At 42.0% G+C, this 18209-nt stretch overlaps 7 protein-coding genes and 1 non-coding gene across 8 annotated transcripts; 6 read left to right on the top strand and 2 right to left on the bottom strand.

The window, feature by feature from the left end:
- The first annotated feature begins 894 nt into the window (after nt 1-894).
- Nucleotides 895-2276, top strand: V1516DRAFT_672445 (protein ROT1). The gene is made up of 3 exons (XM_066921749.1): nt 895-1311; nt 1366-1480; nt 1533-2276. Exons 1-3 carry the CDS (start codon nt 1186-1188, stop codon nt 2063-2065), a joined length of 774 nt encoding a protein of 257 aa, XP_066777830.1. The 5' UTR covers nt 895-1185; the 3' UTR covers nt 2066-2276.
- A 1439-nt stretch (nt 2277-3715) lies between these two features.
- V1516DRAFT_621852 (LicD family-domain-containing protein) lies at nt 3716-4759 on the top strand (the record flags this gene model as incomplete). The annotated part of the gene is made up of 1 exon (XM_066919548.1): nt 3716-4759. One exon carries the CDS (start codon nt 3716-3718, stop codon nt 4757-4759), a length of 1044 nt encoding a protein of 347 aa, XP_066777829.1.
- A 1752-nt stretch (nt 4760-6511) lies between these two features.
- Nucleotides 6512-7327, top strand: V1516DRAFT_684639 (uncharacterized protein; the record flags this gene model as incomplete). The annotated part of the gene is made up of 1 exon (XM_066923572.1): nt 6512-7327. One exon carries the CDS (start codon nt 6512-6514, stop codon nt 7325-7327), a length of 816 nt encoding a protein of 271 aa, XP_066777828.1.
- A 1088-nt stretch (nt 7328-8415) lies between these two features.
- On the top strand, nt 8416-8592 carry V1516DRAFT_t37. Its single transcript has 2 exons — nt 8416-8452; nt 8556-8592. It is a non-coding gene; the product is annotated as a tRNA-Tyr (tRNA).
- Nucleotides 8593-9404: 812 nt separating this feature from the next.
- V1516DRAFT_663301 (uncharacterized protein) lies at nt 9405-12694 on the top strand (the record flags this gene model as incomplete). Its single annotated transcript, XM_066920499.1, has 2 exons — nt 9405-9724; nt 9772-12694. The coding sequence occupies 2 exons, from the start codon at nt 9405-9407 to the stop codon at nt 12692-12694; spliced, it is 3243 nt and encodes a 1080-aa protein (XP_066777827.1).
- Nucleotides 12695-12806: 112 nt separating this feature from the next.
- Nucleotides 12807-13640, bottom strand: V1516DRAFT_672437 (cyanate lyase C-terminal domain-containing protein). Its single transcript, XM_066921748.1, has 3 exons — nt 13548-13640; nt 13371-13441; nt 12807-13292 (listed from the first exon to the last, which is right to left on the bottom strand). The coding sequence occupies exons 1-3, from the start codon at nt 13554-13556 to the stop codon at nt 12896-12898; spliced, it is 477 nt and encodes a 158-aa protein (XP_066777826.1). The 5' UTR covers nt 13557-13640; the 3' UTR covers nt 12807-12895.
- A 1027-nt stretch (nt 13641-14667) lies between these two features.
- On the bottom strand, nt 14668-15717 carry V1516DRAFT_684636 (uncharacterized protein; the record flags this gene model as incomplete). The annotated part of the gene is made up of 2 exons (XM_066923571.1): nt 14668-15112; nt 15170-15717. 2 exons carry the CDS (start codon nt 15715-15717, stop codon nt 14668-14670), a joined length of 993 nt encoding a protein of 330 aa, XP_066777825.1.
- Nucleotides 15718-16935: 1218 nt separating this feature from the next.
- Nucleotides 16936-18209, top strand: V1516DRAFT_672432 (NADP-dependent oxidoreductase domain-containing protein). The gene has a single exon (XM_066921747.1). The coding sequence runs from the start codon at nt 17060-17062 to the stop codon at nt 18026-18028; it is 969 nt and encodes a 322-aa protein (XP_066777824.1). The 5' UTR covers nt 16936-17059; the 3' UTR covers nt 18029-18209.

Genomic DNA, 18209 nt, shown 5'->3' with positions numbered 1-18209 from the left:
GCTCGAGGGGTTATAGCCGGGATAGAAAAAAGATAGCAGCAGAGAGCAAGTGGGGACGAAGCAACATAGAATAAGGGACTCAGAAACAACTCCGAACAGGCATACGTCGTAAAGAAGACGAGTCAGGGTCGCTCGGATCTCGGAGCAGAAGTAGAAAGGAGGTGGAGCTTCGCGCTGCAGACAAAGACGAATTCCAGAAGTTCCAATGGCAGGGACATCAGAGGGACGGTGCAAGAGAACAGGCTGTTCCGTCAGGCAAAATAGTTGCGCCCAAGTACGTTAGTCCAGATCAGGACGCCAGCTTCCATACAAGAAGAGTATGGAAATATATAAAGTCAAAAGTCAACGGCAAAAAAATATCTTGCCCAAGCACTCCCGAGGTGCAGGAACGCGTGCGAGGGTTTGTGCGCAGTACTAACTTAGAGAGATACACAGCGTTTGTTTTTCCTTCGAAAGTAACAACGCGTCTTAAGCGCGCCCTTACAGTACTAATCACTGCATTTTGTTATTGTGGTTAGGATTGAACTTTCCGTCGCTCGGTCTAATTTTATCCTTTACCAGATCGTTATTCCTTGAGAGCAAGGAGATCTCGATTTGCAGCAAAAACATGGATTAGCAAATTAAGATTGGAATTTCACAAATCTGAATTCCATTAGCTGGAAACATAGAAATAGGTATAGGTAAATTAATCAAATAAGCAAAATTAAACCACCTCTGGAATTCTTCAGCTCTTTCGTACAACGCGTAATGCGTTTTTTTTTTGGCACACCGTTGCTTCGCCCTCGGTACAAACGTGAAATTGTTTCACATTAATGCCTTTTTTCCACAGTGTTTGATATTGAACCGAAATCCAGCAGGAGATCCCATGCTCCTTAGAAGTGCAAATCATATAGAAGTCGCTTAGATTTTTCTCTAGTTCTTTGACTATTAATTTTTTCGTCGCGTTTTAATAATATTTTCGTAATTTTTTGTTTTCTTTGTTTGATATAAAGAGGGTGGTCCAGTCGCTAGAGGGCGCAGAACTGGCCGACCTCGACAAAGAGTGTTCTAAAGCGAGCATAATATAAAACATTTGGAGCTACCAAGTCGCGGCATCAACATCTATCACCTGCGGAGAGATATTTTACGATCGATATTTTCTCACTGGAAATAGCATATATTTTACTTTTTTAATAGACATACAAAATGATTGCATGGACATTAGTGACACTACTAGTGGCCACTTTTCTAGGATCTGCAAGTGCTGGGGATAATATTACTTCGCTAACAGGCACATGGTCGTCTAAGTCGCGGACGGTTTTTACAGGACCGGTAAGTCGTATTTGTCGCATCTGGGGAACGCTAGAACTAACTGGATTTCTGTAGGGATTCTACGATCCGGTGGATGAACTGCTAATCGAGCCACGATTACCGGGAATGAGCTTGAGCTTCACCGATGATGGACATTATGAAGAGGCATATTACATCGTGAAGTCTAATCGTAAGTGCATTCAGTATATTATTTTAAGGGAAGTAGTACTAATTCCTGATAGCATCAGAGCCTGGTTGCCCTGTCGCCGTGCTACAATTTCAGCATGGAACTTACTCGATCGAAACGAACGGATCAATTATTCTCACACCGATTTCAGTAGATGGCCGACAACTTCTTTCCGAGCCCTGTGACAGCACTGACTCTGAATACACAAGATATGACCAGTGGGAGATATTTACCTATTGGGAGATCTACATCGACACATACCATGGAGAATACAGACTGGATTTGAAAAATTATGAAGGGGATTACGTTAAGCCGTTGTATCTGGTCTACCGTCCTCCGCTGATGTTGCCTACTGTGACCATGAACCCTACGACTTCAAGCACAGGCTCAGGGTCAGCATCCAGCACAGCCAGCGCTGTTAGCACGCGAATGCGACTACGCCGGTCGTTTGAAAATCGTAAGCGCACCAATGCTGTCCGACGAGCGGACTGGGACGCGGACAAACTATGGTGGTCGGGAATGCTCATGATGATAACGGGTGGTGTTGGATATTGTTTTGTATGGTACTCGTCGTATATGAAGGCATAGACGGCTGTTAAGGGAGGTCTGTATTATGTATTACTGGCTATGAAACGTTAAACTTCCTTTCATTTGATATTCGTATTGATATTCATATTGATATTCGACTTTATGCTTGTTACTTCTGTTTTGTATGTATGTATGTATAATGAGGACGGGCTTGTAATTACGCAGATAATGTTATCAATCATAGCTGCGCGCTTAGGCAGCATAAGGCTGACGTACAGAGTAAAAAGGATAAATAATCTCCATCTTCTGGACTTGCTCGCAAATATACTTTGCTTTGTTGTAGACATTCCGAAGTAACAACCCCTCTGATGTGGAGGAAATGTGTCAGTGGAGAAAGAACTAGTTTTACGTGCACAGATCTAGCAGCTGTCCCAGTGATTCCAGTAAGTTTTGCTCTGACGCAGAGGGTGGCAAGCCATAGACTATGGAGCACTGCCAGCCGCCAGCCAATGAACGGGACTGGAATTCGGCTACAAACCTACAAGCTGCAGGCTGAGGCGTCCTGGGCCGACTACAGATATCGAAACACAAGCGGGGGTCGGAGAGGCCGATAAAGGGTTGACGGAGTCGACCGTCCAAATCGCCAGTCAGTCCGCAGTTGATCCAGAGAGTCCAAATAAAACTGCACCGACAAAGATCGTTCGCACCAGTGAAGCTGAATGATCAGACTCCCAGCAGCTGCTTGTCCTAGCAGTACTACTGAGCCATGAGCGATGCATAAGTGAGGCAAAGCGTTGGACGGTTGTGCCGCTCGACTATGCACAGTGGGAAGAATGGCTTTAAGGATAAACCCGGACGGCACCAAAGGTTCACTGACCTGGCAGTCAGCAATGACTGCCCTGAGCCCTCCTTCGGCGTATCAAAAACTAGTGGCCATGATCACAGAACGGGTCAGAAGGGGTATTGCCACAGACACACGCAGGGAATCGGAAACTAAGGAAGATCTGCGAGTCAGCAGTGGGTGAAAATCACGGCGATAAAGCAGGGACTCGAGGGAGATGTTGCAAGGAAATGCGATGCGAGCAGCATCGATGTGCGGATAAATCAGGTTTTGTATACCGTGCTCTTCGGCAGGTCTCGCCGTTCATCAGATTAGACTGTAAAGCGACGGCTTGATTATCCGACCAAACTGAGTTCTGTAGGGTAGAAGTAGACAGTGTTCAGCCCGTAGAGTGAGACTGACGCGCGTGCACTCCCAGCGGGCGCAATCGGTTAACTTTACTCTCCAGTCTTGCTCTGATTGAAAGCTCTTCGCACGCTCACACGCTCGCTCACACGCCCTTTAACATCCTCTTTAACCAATTGCTGCTGCTGCTGCTTGCGTGGCCAGCTTCCATCTTTCTTTCTCTTTGCTTTGTTTTCTTTGTTCTATTCAGTTGTTTTTGTTTGCTCGCTTTTTGTTTGCGTGTGCCCGCGTGTCGTCTGGTTTGGTCGCTTCTTCTGTCCTGCCGGCTTCTGCATAAATACTGCTCGCCTCGGTCCCTCTTATACGACTAGGGTAGAGGACGTCCTTCTTTTTATCGGCAAGACTTCCGTTAGGGTCTGTCTATTTTAGATAAGCACGCGATCAGCTTGTGGTTTTTTTTTTTCGTTGGCTTCTGGTTTTCCGGTCCGAATATATTCGATTCTCTACTCTGTATCATACCTAAAATGATTCGCCGCTCAAATATTGTATACTGTACTGCACTTCTGCTCGTGGTCACCGGACTATCAACCCTTCTTACGGCCTTTGCTCGTTTCGACCCCTCTTCAACCAGCATGTCACCCATGTCCATCACCCATGAACTATTCTACCTTGCTCCCCCACCGGCGCCGGCTACAGGACCACCGAAGTACTATTCGGAACCGCAAGTCAAAAATCAGAAAGGAAAGGGTTGGCACGGCTTACACTATGACAAGCGGTACTTCAAACGCGACATTTCCAAGGCGGAACGCGAGGAGCGCATTCGCATGATGCTTCACGCCTGGCTGCAGTTTAATGAGGACTATGGTTTGCAAACTTGGATTGCTCACGGGACCTTACTTGGCTGGTGGTGGAATGGACAGCCTATGCCTTGGGATGTCGACGTCGATGTCCAGATGTTTGTCAAGACCATGGCTGAGCTCGCCAAACATCATAATGGCACGACATATACTTATCGCCATTCGGATGGAACTACTCGAAAGTATTACATAGACATCAATCCCTACTTTATCTATCGTACAAAAGGAAATGGTCTGAACGTCATTGATGGTCGTTTTGTCGAACAAGAGACCGGCATCTATATCGATTTAACTGCACTGGCAGAGGTCGACCCTGTCGGTCATCCAAACATAATATCCTGCAAAAACAATCACAAATATCTGATAGATGATATTATCCCTCTTCGTCAAGCAACATTCATGGGCCGGTCGGTCTTGATCCCTTACGAGTACGAAAAGGTGCTGATGAAGGAATATTCAAGACGTGCGCTTACAAATGGGCGTTTCGAAGGTTATGCCTTTAGTGTCGAGTTACAAAAATGGATAACGATTGAGCAGTTCAATCAGGAGCATCGTCCATGGAGTGATGTTGGTCGGGGTCCAGTCACAGCACCGAATGACCGCTTATCGGTCACTGTCAAGGAATCTCAGCTAAAAGTACCGGGTGCTCGGGCCTTAAGTTCACGTCCAACTGCTGAAGAACAGGCTCAGAAGCCCAATATCCGTAATTGAGATGCGTCATTAGATGCATAGAACTTGCGGGGTACAGAAGCGGCTGCTCAAGCAAATCAGGCACAGCCAAATGCCGCTATTGCAGTGGACAGCAATTAGAAACAGTCTGAAATCCATTTGCATGTTCCTATTCTGAACACACATCATATATGTACACACACAGGCACTTTCATTTTCGCTTCATCTAGTCCCTTCCATTCACGCTTAATCATCTTTGATTTAATTTTCATTTTATTTTCACAGACATCAGGGTAATTTTGGTTTGTTTTTGTTTATAGAGCACAAGTAGCTCACCGAATTGTTTTTGTACATAAGCACGAAGCATAGTCGAAGTCGATAAAGCTCGCTGGTCTTTCCTGGTCATTTTTTTAGATGCGTTATCTAATAGGGAATATAACAATCGTGAGCGCAAATTTGTACGAGATACTGGGTATTACTTTTTTATCTTAATTTTCATTTATTTCATATCTTTGGTTTTTTCCGTTTATTGGCTGAAGTTGTTTTTGTACTTTCAATAATGTATGTATATATCCTAAATTAGACCTATTATACCGTTAATAATACTTGGACATTTCATCGCATCCGGAGCACTCTATATTTTGCCTGTACGAATTTTCCAGCTAAAATGGCTGCTTGAATTTCCAGGGGCTACTTTGATTCTTGCCGGATGTATTCCGAGGCGACTCATTCTTCTTATACCCGCTGAGACAAATCGGGCATGTTCTATGGGAAAAGCAAAGTAGGGCTTTAAATGAAACTCGAGTAGCTAAAAACGGTGGATAATGTTTAGACCGCTGATTAATGGACTGTTTGTCATCGTACTTGACTAGTGCAGGAGAAGCTGTTCCATAGGACTTGGCTAAGCCTGTGATTCTCACGATCGAAGACCATGTGGGCCTACACCCTGCGCCGTCGGGACCATGTTCATTGGGATAGAAAACTCGGTATTTTTGACTTCTGACACATTACTACTTTGATTTTATCCAATGGCACTAATGCTGAATAATAATATTAACCGAATATTCTGTCACTGCCCACTGAATTATAAAAATTTTCCAGGATTTTAAGATGAGGCCTATAGTACTGTGGGCTATGAACAAGACTGAATAAGAGGTCTGGACCAACGAAGCCACCGAAATGGAGTGGAAATGTACAATCTAAGTTTCCCTCCGATTTGCTTTGCTTCAAAACTATTAATCTTCTCTTTCTCGGGACTATGTTCTTCAACAGAAATAGCAGTGTTGACCTAATCCATCACACTCGTACATCTATACTCAGAAAGGAGCCATCTGCTTAGGTAATGCAAAATTGGATCGGTCCATCTGTTGGTCACACCGACCATAATATCTAGAAATTGGCTTAGTTCCCAAACCAAAATACTGCATTGTGGGAAGCCTGTATCACAGGTCAAGAACATGTCTGGCTAACATGTGCGATCAAGTAATCTGAAACATTCCTATTGCCGTCATCGCACTTAATATTCTGAGTAAGCGACTTATTGTTATATAATCTCAATTATATAATCGTAAATGGTATAACTACTTTTTATGCAGCATATGCTGCTTATTAATTTTATCGGCCGAAAGCTCAGCTGATTAATTTTGTTCTCGAAAAGTGCGGCTTGTGAATTTATATATCCCAGTCAATACGGGATGTTCCTAACAGACGTCTCTATCTCTAGTTCCCGAGACTCTACGAAATTTCACTATTTTGTTTCTGAAAGTAATTATCGCTTGATCAGAGATATTTGCAATGGCTACAATAACCGAGACTGCCCCAACTGCAATTCAGGCAGTGCTTAACTTCTACGGTCCTCCTCCTGATGGGTCCCAGCCGTACAATATTGTCTATGATGTTCCTGAAGGTACGCCTACTAGAAATTATCAGGATAACAAGGTTTCTGTATCTGTTGTCGATGCTCGCGGTCGCGAGCAAGAATTCTCTTTAGACACGAATGGGTTTGCCTTCAACAATCGCGACCATGGATTTTCAAATTGGACTGACGGCGACGCCATTAAAGCTGAATATTATCCTGATGTCATTGATGCAGTCAAATCTGCTACCGGCGCCGCCGAAGTTATTATTTTCGATCACACGATTCGAACTAAGGACGGGTATCGCAATCCTGTCCAATTCGTGCACGTCGATCAGACACCCTGGTCGGCTTCCGAGCGCGTCAGACTGCATGCTCCTCATCGACTTGAGGGCATTTTGAACGGAAAGCGGTTCCAAATCATAAATTACTGGAAGCCACTTTCAGGCCCTGTTGAGGAATTTCCTCTGGCTCTTGGCGATGCGAAAAATATGGGCCCCGATGACGTTGTACATGTTCAGCACCGCTATCGGGACCGTAACGGGGAGACCGGCTCCGTCAAATATAATCCCGGCCAGGAGTTTTACTACTTAAAAGGTATGAACTCGGATGAGGAGATTTTTATCAAATGCTATGACTCTAAACAAGACGTCGCTATTCGTACTCCTCACACTGCTTTCGTCGATCCAGAGTCTCCTGCCAACGCCCGTCCACGCGAAAGTATCGAGGTTCGCACTCTGGTTTTCTACGATTAGTTCCATCGCATTCAGTTTTGGCATTCATTATTATTTTTTATTCTTTCGTGGTGATTTGGCTCGGAGTTTTACTTTCTGGTGGTGAACATTGTTATCTAATTTTCTATAATCATATGCAGCTGTAACCGAACCACTTTCTTACGAACCACTTTCTTACAATTGTAAGATTTCTGTCCATAGTAGTGAGCGAACGCCTTTGCAGTATAGACACAGAGTATTCTTGAAGTGGCAGATAAAGCGCGATTTTCTGCCCGACTGACTGGCAAAGACTAAAAATTAGCTACGGCTAAATTAGCATTTCCTACTTCTTTATATGCTTCATCTCCATCCAAAATCACCAGACTGTCCTCGTTGCTCGCAATCCAGGATTTACATTATGAAGGCCAGTCAGACCATACTCTGCTTGTAGATCAAACAAATGAACTTTTTAGATAAAAATATGGAAGCTTGCAAATTACGCTTAGTTTTGAATCCTAAGCGAAATGCTTGCAATTGATTAAGACCAGGCCGGAGGCTCAGACTATCTCCAGATTATGTTGCTTTCCAAAGTCTCAAACGTGAACCTGTCATCCACTGCTTCATCTCTGAAACCTGCTGAAATTTATAAAGGATGACAATCTAGAATAGTGGGAGCTGAAAGTCACACTCAAGATAGTTTTCTATGCTCGTTTGTCAACCAAATTAGTTTGGATCGATTTCTTTCATCCCTGTATGATTCAAATCTGTAAACAAAATAACTCAGCATTTGCAGGCTGATTAATCACAAGTACATTTATTTTATCTGATTCGCTTGCTCGGATCGTTTCTTCTTATAAGTCCGGTACTTTTGCTGATGTTGTCATCGGGACGATGATTACAGTCTAATAGATTCTCAATTGCGCCATAGAAACTTGGCTGTCAAGTAAACAAGAGATGATATGTCAAATGAAGTATAACTGTAATCAACTAACCAGCTGCCTGTATCAATTAGATATTTCCATGTGCAGCAATTGAATAGTACAAATCGGTGTAGAGCTTCACTCGCTTTTCATCTTGCTTTGGGAGGTTGCAGGTTATGAGAAGAATGATCTCTCATTTTACTCAGTGACGCTCTAGTGGCGCAGGGGTTAGCGCATCGGTACGTAAAATATTGTATCTGTCGGTTGACAATTTCGCTAACTCTGTGCTCAGTGCTTATAGTTGTATATCGACATCTATATCAGATGTCACGGTCACTTCCTCTATGAGGAACGCGACGGTCGTGGGTTCAATCCCCACCTAGAGCACTCTTTTTTTACTTCTTCACTTCCCTCAAAATTTTACAAAGATCAATAGGACTTTGATGAATTCTTCTTTCTTTGATTATTATTATTTCAATAAAATATTTAGCTGGGATTAGAAAATTGCAGAAGGATATTAGCGTATCAGATTTGGAAAGATTTGATACTTTGGAACAGAAGATCTTCATTCAATAACCTCTAAGATTACTAAATTTTATCCTGTTATAAATTGTTGCTTATTGGCATAACGAATCTTAGAATTCAGTTTAGCTTGATTATATTTCAATTCCGAGGTAATAATTGCTCAGTTCTAAATTTTCGATCCAGATACAATAGGGAGTTAAGCGTGACGTCAACTGCGGCTTATCGCAATTCATGAGATCAGAAAATGTTGTTTGCGGAGTGAAATGAGAAAACAGGCTTCAATAAAGAAAGAATGCGAATGTATTGAATTTCACTTTGATTCTAGACCATATACCGTCAGATATTTAAATGTTATAATATTGAAACTATAAATTGGATGTGTTTGCTGATAATACCCGCTGATTGTCTCCGGTCGTGTGATGAGTTGGACAAAGAACGAGATCACGACCTGTACTACCTGAAAATCATGACCCAAAAAGCATGAAGTGGAGTAGAGAACGAGCGTGAAAATGTCCAAATTGGGTTAACACATGAAATTTTTGAATTTGTTTTTTTCGTCTTTTTTTTACTGCCTTCCTTTTTCTGTTTTCTTACAAATGCTTTGCTCTTCGAGTCAACAAGATCATTCTCATTTGCGTTTATGAAATCATCTTTTAAGGAAGCTTGCTATGAGGATGGCATTAACTCATAGATCACCAAATCACAGTTTTGAAGTTGCTGGATCTGATTTGGAGTCGCTGACTCTGGCCGATTCTGGGGACTCGAGCAAGTCTAACGTTAAGATTACTGGTAAACGCAAACGACGAGCAATCTGGTTGCTATTAGGATTTTTGATCTACTTTTGTGTCTTAGCTGGACAGATATCATTGCTCCGCCCTAATGAATCATTTGCCCAGATAAAGTCATTCGTGGAATCTGTCGAAGAGTCAGCTTTAGATCTGGCTAGGCCAGGAACAGCAAAAGTCAAATCCGCCATGTCCACAATCGTACAGTGGTAAGTCTTTATTGTTATTCTTTGATTCCAATTAATGTCTCATGTAGGGATGATAACTCTTTTTTGATTAATGGAGAACGGCAATTTATTGTTAGTGGTGAGTTCCATCACTGGCGTTTACCAGTCCAACATAGTTACTTCGACATCTTTCAGAAGATGCGCGCTTTGGGCTACAACACCGTTACTGTACCATTTAATTGGGGCTATCATCATATTTCTGAGAGTCAAATGATTTTCCACGGTGTTGGTCGAGATATCCAAAGCCTGTTAGAAGATGCAAAGCGTGCTGGATTATTTGTTATTGCCAGACCTGGACCCTATTTCATGAGAGAACATATCAATGCTGGTGGAATTCCTGTATGGCTCTTGGATAATTCTGACGCCGATATCGGTTCGACAACTTCTCGCGACTTTACTAATGCTTGGATGAGATATTTTGCGCATCTTATACCTACCATTGCTCGCAACCAGATTGATATGGATGGTGCTGTAATAGCAATTAAGCTAGAAGATGACTATGATAAATCTTTTTTGAGATTAATTTCAGAGGTGATCAAGAAAATGGGAATCGTGGTTCCCATAATTGGATCTGATTTAAGCTCTGATACTTCTCCCTTCGACATCCAAAGCATAAATCTACATAGAGAAGAATTCAGCTGCTCCAACATCTCCGACTATATAGATTCGAATTTACTGATTCATTCAGGATCAGATAAGTATAAATTTATGGCTGAGTATCAGGTTGGCAGTTTTGATAACTGGGGTGGCACTGGTTATGATCATTGCGAGCTCATTCTGGGCCCTGATTATATTAACTCGTTTCAAAAATCCCTTGTCGCTCACAAGTTTACCGCATTATCTTCGCACATTGTTATTGGCGGAACAAATTGGGGTAGTATAGGATGTTCAACCTCATATACTTCCTTTGATTATATCGCACCTATGGGCGAAGGTGGGCAGATTCGAGAGAAAACTAGCGAAAGCAAGTTATTGTGGACTTTTTTGCAAGCTTCGCCAAGTCTACTATCAGCGAAATTTGTGTCGGATTCAATCTCGTATCAATATTCTGATAATGAAGATGTATTCGTTACCGAACTTAGAGACCCTAACACAGGTACTGGGTACTATGTAATCCGAGCTGGCACTGATTACGAGACTATGGGAATGACCTTTTATCTTGATGTTGATATAAAACAACAGGGGAAAACTAGAATACCTTTCGGAAGACCGATGGCACTACGTCCTCATGAATCCAAGATCGTGGTGACTGATTATGCTGCCGGTGATATTACAATTGGATACTCCACAATGGAAATATTCACATGGACATTGTTTAACGAAAAACCGATTATAGTCATGTACGGAGCTTTTGAGGACTACAATCAAATATATTTTCGAGGGCTGGGTGATGAGAAATTGAAACTATATAGCACACGAGGCAGCAGGATAAAACAGAATTCAAATATCGCTGCAACGGTTACTCAGAGTAACGATTTGGATACTATTTTTCTCTTAAATGATGAACAGGAAGCAATAATACAGACAGCCAAATATAGTATTTTGTTATTTAATCGGCCCGACATCTATCGAGTCTGGGCTCCCATAATTGAGATAGAGAATGAACATGGAATTCCCGAAAAGACCAAAGTGATAGTATTCGGTCCATATCTTGTTCGGAATGCAACTGTTGTCGATTTCGTGAACAAATATCTCTCAATTTTTGGAGATATCGATCTAGAAGAGAATGATAGTACCAGAGTTGAAGTGTTTATCAGTAGAGACTTCAGTGGCGTTCTCTGGAATAGCAAATTAGTGACAAATGGTCATTGGACAGTATATGGATCATACATATTTGAAGTCATTCCCCCCAGTAATAATCTTGGGTGGGTCGAAGTTCCGGTTCTAACGCAACAAGACTGGAAAATGATAGATTCTTTGCCTGAACTGGAAGTAGAATACGATGACTCAATGTGGACAATATGTGACAAATTTAAGTATAGCAACAATGAATATCCACCTATCACGCTTCCTGTTCTATATGCTGGAGATTATGGTTACCACGTTGGAGTTATTATATATCGTGGGCGGTTTCAGGGGAACCAAGCATCAAAGCTTTATATCAATATCTGGGGAGGCACAGCGTTTGGATTCACAATTTGGCTCAACGGCAGATACTTTGCTTCACATAGAGGTTCTCCTGATCTGGACCATCTGGAGACAGAATATGCATTTTCAAAAGATAGTATTTTAAATGAGGGAGAAAATATCGTTTTGGTTGTACTTGATCACATGGGCTATGACGATGAGGAACTAAGTGAAATAAAAATCGCCCCTCGAGGAATTAGAGGTATCAAACTTTTATGCGACGATTCAGACAGTAATGAATGCGGATTGTTCTATGATTGGCGAATTCAAGGCAATCATGGAGGAGAAGCTTTCGATGATCTGCTCCGTGCACCATACAATGAAGGTGGAAGTTATGCATTACGAGCTGGTGCACATTTCCCTTTTACAGATCCAAGTAAATGGAGAGAAGAGAAACCGTTTTTTGACCATGCCAAATATCCGGAAGGTCAAAAGCGCATTTCGGGAATTAAATTTTATCGGGCAGATGTAATGATTAAAATTTCTGATTTGCTGAGCGTGCCACTTAGTCTTAGAGTTGCTGCAAACGAAGAATCATCAAAAAGTAACGGAATCCGGGCAGAATTCTTCTTGAATGGCTGGCAAGTAGGGAAATATGTTAGTGATATTGGTCCTCAAATCGAATTTCCTATTCCTATTGGAATACTTGATGCAGACGGATGGAATACAATTGGAGTTCAAATTTGGACGATGGATAATGATGAAAACTCTCCAGCTGGGTTCTTGGAGATGATTGAGTTCGTACAGAAAGGGAAGATACTCAGTGGGTATGGCCGAGTATCAGGAGAATATTATTCAGGGTTATATGTTGCGCGAGATGAATAGAGAGTATGGAGACAGCAGTGCGAAGAATGGTAATGTGAGAGACTAAATGAGGAGTTCTATTTATTGGTTTTCATAGGCGTGATCAACTGGAAATAATTAACATGACAAGATATATAGTGAATAAAAATTTTATTTTATCAAAATAATAACATCCGAAAAAGGTCGAATAGATACGGACAAAATATACGTTAAAAGGGTGATTTAGTACTTAACGTAAGGCAAGAACTTTCCACGAAGGGTGATTTTGACCCAGGTACCATCCTCATCGACTTCCTTATCAATTTTGCTAGTGAAGCAAATAGCGGACATGATACCATCACCAAACTTCTCCGCAATGACACTCTTAAAAGCGTAGCCGTAGACGAGGACAATCTCGTAGAGACGGTAGATGGTCGGATCGCGAGGAGGCATTTCGGTTTTAGAGGCACGATCGGGCATGAAGTTAACAGCGGGCGCAATGGCCTCTACAGTCATAGGATCAATTTCCAGGATCTTAACAATAGAGTCAATGTCTTCCTGGGCGAAAGGCATGTTGCCGTAGAATGCAGCAGCTACCCAGGTCTCGGACCGGTTCATCTTCTCTGCCAACTCAGAGAAGCTGTTGTTATTGGCAACATTTGTTAGCCAAAATTTGGCCAATTGAAATGCCTGTAGATACAATTCAAGAAATACTCACGTCATCTTTTTGGCGATCTTCGCATGGAAGAGAGCCTGGTTTGCAGGAGGGAGAGAAGAGATGTAAGAGAGCTAGTGCACCGATGTTAGTATTCTCGCTTGCTCTCTATCAAAATGATAACCAATCAGCTAATTGACCGATGGCCATATTTTGAGTCACTCAATTGCAAAAACATACATCAGCCATTGTGAATGATAAGATTTTCAATATAGGAACTATCAAACTGAGACAAAAAGATTGGACGAAGGATAACAAGAGTGTATTTAAATAAGACGAAAAGTGACCAGCAACTAGACGAATGATCGAGATGGGAGGTTGAGGAGCTTCGACCACGATAAGGTTTTGTCTCCCCCTCCTCCTCCTCCTCCTCGACCTCCGATAGTTCAGATCTAGCAGAGCCAATGTAAACATATTTCCTAATCTATTACTTTTAAATTCCCCACCACATAGAATAGTCTAGCTAGTTGACTAAAAGTATAATCAATAGACTCATTACTATTACTGCTTCTAAAGATCTATAAAACTACATTTGAAGACTTCACCGTAGACAGTTCGTCGTAAATAGTTTCTCCACCTTCTCCACCAGATATCGAATCTTATTAGTATATTTCTGATGCCTGTGCAGTGAATACAGGGATATCAAACCCTCTATTTCGGATTCCTGGAGAAAGAGGTGTAATGAAAGAGTAAAACCGAAAAGTTAATCAAATTATTGGAGCAAAAGCCATCCGTTGTTCGGGAGAAACTTGGTGGAGAAATTTAGAGCGAGCGGGTCTAGTAATTGCTTCTTATTCGGCTCAATCTTGGATAATTGGTTAGATGGCTCTCATAACTCCATAGAATGCTCTATAACCGCTACTTCTCAGGTCTACTTCTATCAACCAGTCATATCTCATTTACTGCGACTAGATTGCTTGAGTCATCTCAGCAAAGACACAAGTGAAATTGATGGAGACCCTCGAATTTTGACTATTTTACTCTGTCATAATCCCCTCTCAAAAAGATCCAGTCGACCAAATGCGCCGCTTGAATTTGTGATACAGAGGCCGGAGGCCCGATATATGCTAGCCGAAAACATCGCTGATCATATAATTATCTAATTATATAGAAGATTTATTTATTATCATAATTCCGTACCCAGCCCCCAAAAAAATAGTACACACTGTTTTGAATAAACAAAAATTCAACAGCATCATTAAGACATGATGAAAAAATCGTGGAAGAAAAGCGCAGAGATTAAAACTTTTTGAACCATAAAAAATATTAAACGCCATGGAGATCAAATTAACCCTCAAAATTATAACCGACACATAACCAACGATAGCGTAGATAGCAGTAGCAAAAAAGGATGACTATAGAAGATCCCAGACAATGAAAATCGTGCATATTCTATTAGCCCGATATCTGATATCGACAACCGAGCTGCAGTCATGGAGGTTGAAATCTCATCAAGAAAGAAAATTGCTTTAGTGACCAGAAGTTCAAGAAATGGGGCCAGTTGCTTTGATGGAAAAGCATTCATCAGTATGCTTATCAGATCTCCAACCTTTAGCAGAATGACTGAATCGCGATCAATAATGATTGTTGCTCCATCATCGTCACTTTCGTAAAGTTGTAGCAGAGGATCAAATTGTTCTTTAGATGGCTGCTCGCGAAAACTGAAATTATCATAAGCAGCAGCCGAAATGGCCACAGTCGGTGTTGGCTCCAAAAATTCCTGCGCATGAATTTGAGTTCGCTCACTAGTAAAATGTCAATAAACCAATAGCACCATTTGAAAATAATGCAACAAAACATACTTAAATAAATTCAGTCTAGTTTGCTCACAAACTGGCGTCGCTAGCAGTTTTCTATCAGGCTGAAAGTCCCTGCTAGCTCTACCACCAACAATTATCAAAGCACTGCTTCCACCTTTTGATGGAATGACTTGTCTTCTCCGTCGACTACTTTTCGATTTTGCCATGCCACCAGAGAAGAAGTAGGGATTTTGGCCTGTAGCCTCTGGTACCTGATAGACTATGTTAAACGAAATCGAGTCTAATCCATGACAACTTGTTCTTGTCGGTATCGGAGTTACATTGACCAGTTCAGGATCCAAATCTGCAGAGTTCTTGATAGAGCAATTTCCAGGATTTAATTTCGCTCCTTTCAGATGCAAAACTGAATCATCAAAACTTCTATAAAGAATATCACTGGAACAATCTTCAACTGAATCAAAGCGTGCGGACGAGGTGCGCTCCTCATTGCTAAATGGCAATCTAGATCGAGACAATAACGGACTGTATACTTCTGATTGTCCTGCCAGAATCGAAGTGGTAAGAACTGCAAGTAAAATACTGAACTGCATGACAGCTTGGATATGATGATGATCGTATAAGAAGGTTGAAAAAAGCGGAAAATAAATGATGCAATTAGATGATGCAAGCAGAGAAGTCTTAACCGCCCTAAGATTCAGCTGTCCAAGGGAAAAGAAAGACAAACCTGGAGGCGGAAGCGGAGACCTACTGAGACTAACCAAACACTTCGATACACTAGCTGTCGCACCAGATGGATAGCTCCCTTTGCAAATATCGAATCTGAATTGTTATACTGTCTATACAATGAGTTTCGCTTGAGAAATCACTGGACGGGTGTTGGGATATATATTCAGCTGCTTCAAAAGGCTGAAATGGTTGTTGGGTGAACCGATTACACTAGCATACGGCGGACAGCGAAATAGCGGTGCAGAAACTAAAATGAAGAGAAAGGACTCGCAGATATATCAAGTAAAAAAGCTCTTTTGCTCAAGCTTTCACAAATCTTGTTCCATTGTCAATCTTATCCGCTCGCGCTACATTTTCCCGTCCCTACCTCTGTTATTCTTCCCACTCATTCTTCTTGCGATGAGCAAATCTCTAGGGTTAGGCTTCGATAACCGATATCAAGGTTTGAGCTAACTGGATTTAGTTAGCCGCAAGGAACCTCCGACCGACGGCTCTAATCGCTATCTGTTAGCTGTGATTGGCCATAAATGTTTATGCGAATTATGTAGCAATCACTTAAAAGTTAATCGTGAGATGATAGCTGGTAAATTGTTTCGCTGTCGATGGCCCACGAAGTATTCAACTTCGGACCAAGCTGGGGCTTATTATCTTCTGGTCGCGGGCATCAGCCTTCCGCAGAACGGTTCATATTGTTCTTGTTGCAGCACCTCCTGAGGTTTCCGTTGCGCTACTATGATAGTAAGCTTTTGTGTCAGTACGAAATCCATAAATATGCTGTGAAATCGAAGTTTATTACGGGCAAAATACTGTCTATTATGACGCAAATTGTAAATTAAACTGAGGCACCCTCATGGACTTCCCCAGGATTGCCTGAGCGATACGTCAGAGACATCATCAAGCCCATCCAAACCCTCCTCTACCGATATTGAATGTTTCTACTAGAATATTTTATAAAAATTGTTACTTTATTCCAGTTTCCATACATTCTTCTGTATAATCTGTTGTGGTCATTAGGCTCGTGATCACGATCGTGATGACAAACCCAGGGTGCTTACTAATGTTGAGTGAGGTAGCTTTGGGGCAATATCCTTAGCGCTAATATATATGTTCGATCGGCCTAATACCATCATCAGTCAAGTCAACAATTAGGTTATTCCATCATTTAGAATCCACATTCAGCTTCTCAATTGATATTTTTATCTTAAAATGGTTCCAAAACTCGTTCTAGGTTGCGCTAGCTGGGGCACTCCCGGTGTTCTCGAGGACGCAGCTTCAATTGAACCTTTCCTAGAAGTATGCGAAAAGTACGGATGCAAGCAGCTTGACACTGCTTACGCATATCCCGGAGCTGATATGGCTACCTTGGCCGAAAAAGTCATGGGTGAAGCAGACGTTGCTGCAAAGGGCTTTGCAGTCGATACAAAAACAATTTCATTCGTTCCCGGAACTCACTCGTATGAAAGCATCATCAAGACTGTTCCCGGCCAACTTGAGCGTCTTAAAGTCAAGAAGGTCCATATTCTCTATCTTCATGCGCCTGATCGGTCAATTCCATTTGAGGAAACCCACCGAGCTCTTAACGAGCTCTACGAACAGGGTGCGTTCGAGCACTTTGGTCTGTCCAATTACTCCGAAGATGATATCCAAGCATTCTTGGATATTGCGGAGAAGAATAACTGGGTTAAACCCTCGGTTCTCCAGGGCATGTACAACATCGTGTCACGTCAGCCTGAAACCAAGATCTTTCCTTTGTTGAAGAAGCACAATATCGCCTACTATGCCTGGTCTCCTCTTGCTGGCGGTTTTTTCTCGAACGTCAAGCGTGGACAAGAGGTTGCAGAAGGCGGTCGATTTGATACCAAAGCTGCCTATGGAGAGTTCTTCCGTGGCTTGTATTACAAGGACACTGTGTTTGACGCCAGTGAAAAGTTGAACGAGATTGCTAAAAAGTACGGCATCAGCGTAAATGAAATCGCTCTTCGTTGGATCAGATACCACTCTGCTCTGAATGAGTGGGATGGCAACGTTGTTATTCTTGGAGCCCGAAAGCTTAGCCATTTGACTGAAAATTTTGAGGACTCCAACAAGGGTGCCCTCCCAGAAGAGATCGTCAAGGTCATTGAGGCCCTGTGGGATGTCATCTCGAAAGACGACAAGCCTGCTTACCACTTTTAGATGTCTAGAAATGTGACTTTGAAAAGAGATGATATTTTTACTCGGTTTTGTTACTTACTTCAGGATGTCTCAAAATGGAGTCATGGCTGAAATAGTTAATTAAACCAGGTTCTGTGTTGTATCGAATCATGAAGGATGTTTCAGTCTAATTTTGGCTTAATAAAAATCTGTTCGTTTGGTA

The sequence above is a fragment of the Lipomyces oligophaga genome, assembly GCF_038497815.1.
Source record: "Lipomyces oligophaga strain CBS 7107 unplaced genomic scaffold V1516scaffold_3, whole genome shotgun sequence".
In the NCBI taxonomy this organism is placed as follows: domain Eukaryota; kingdom Fungi; phylum Ascomycota; class Lipomycetes; order Lipomycetales; family Lipomycetaceae; genus Lipomyces; species [Lipomyces] oligophaga.
The sequence above is the reverse complement of the archived record's forward strand: the minus strand, read 5'-3'. Positions and strand labels throughout refer to the sequence as shown.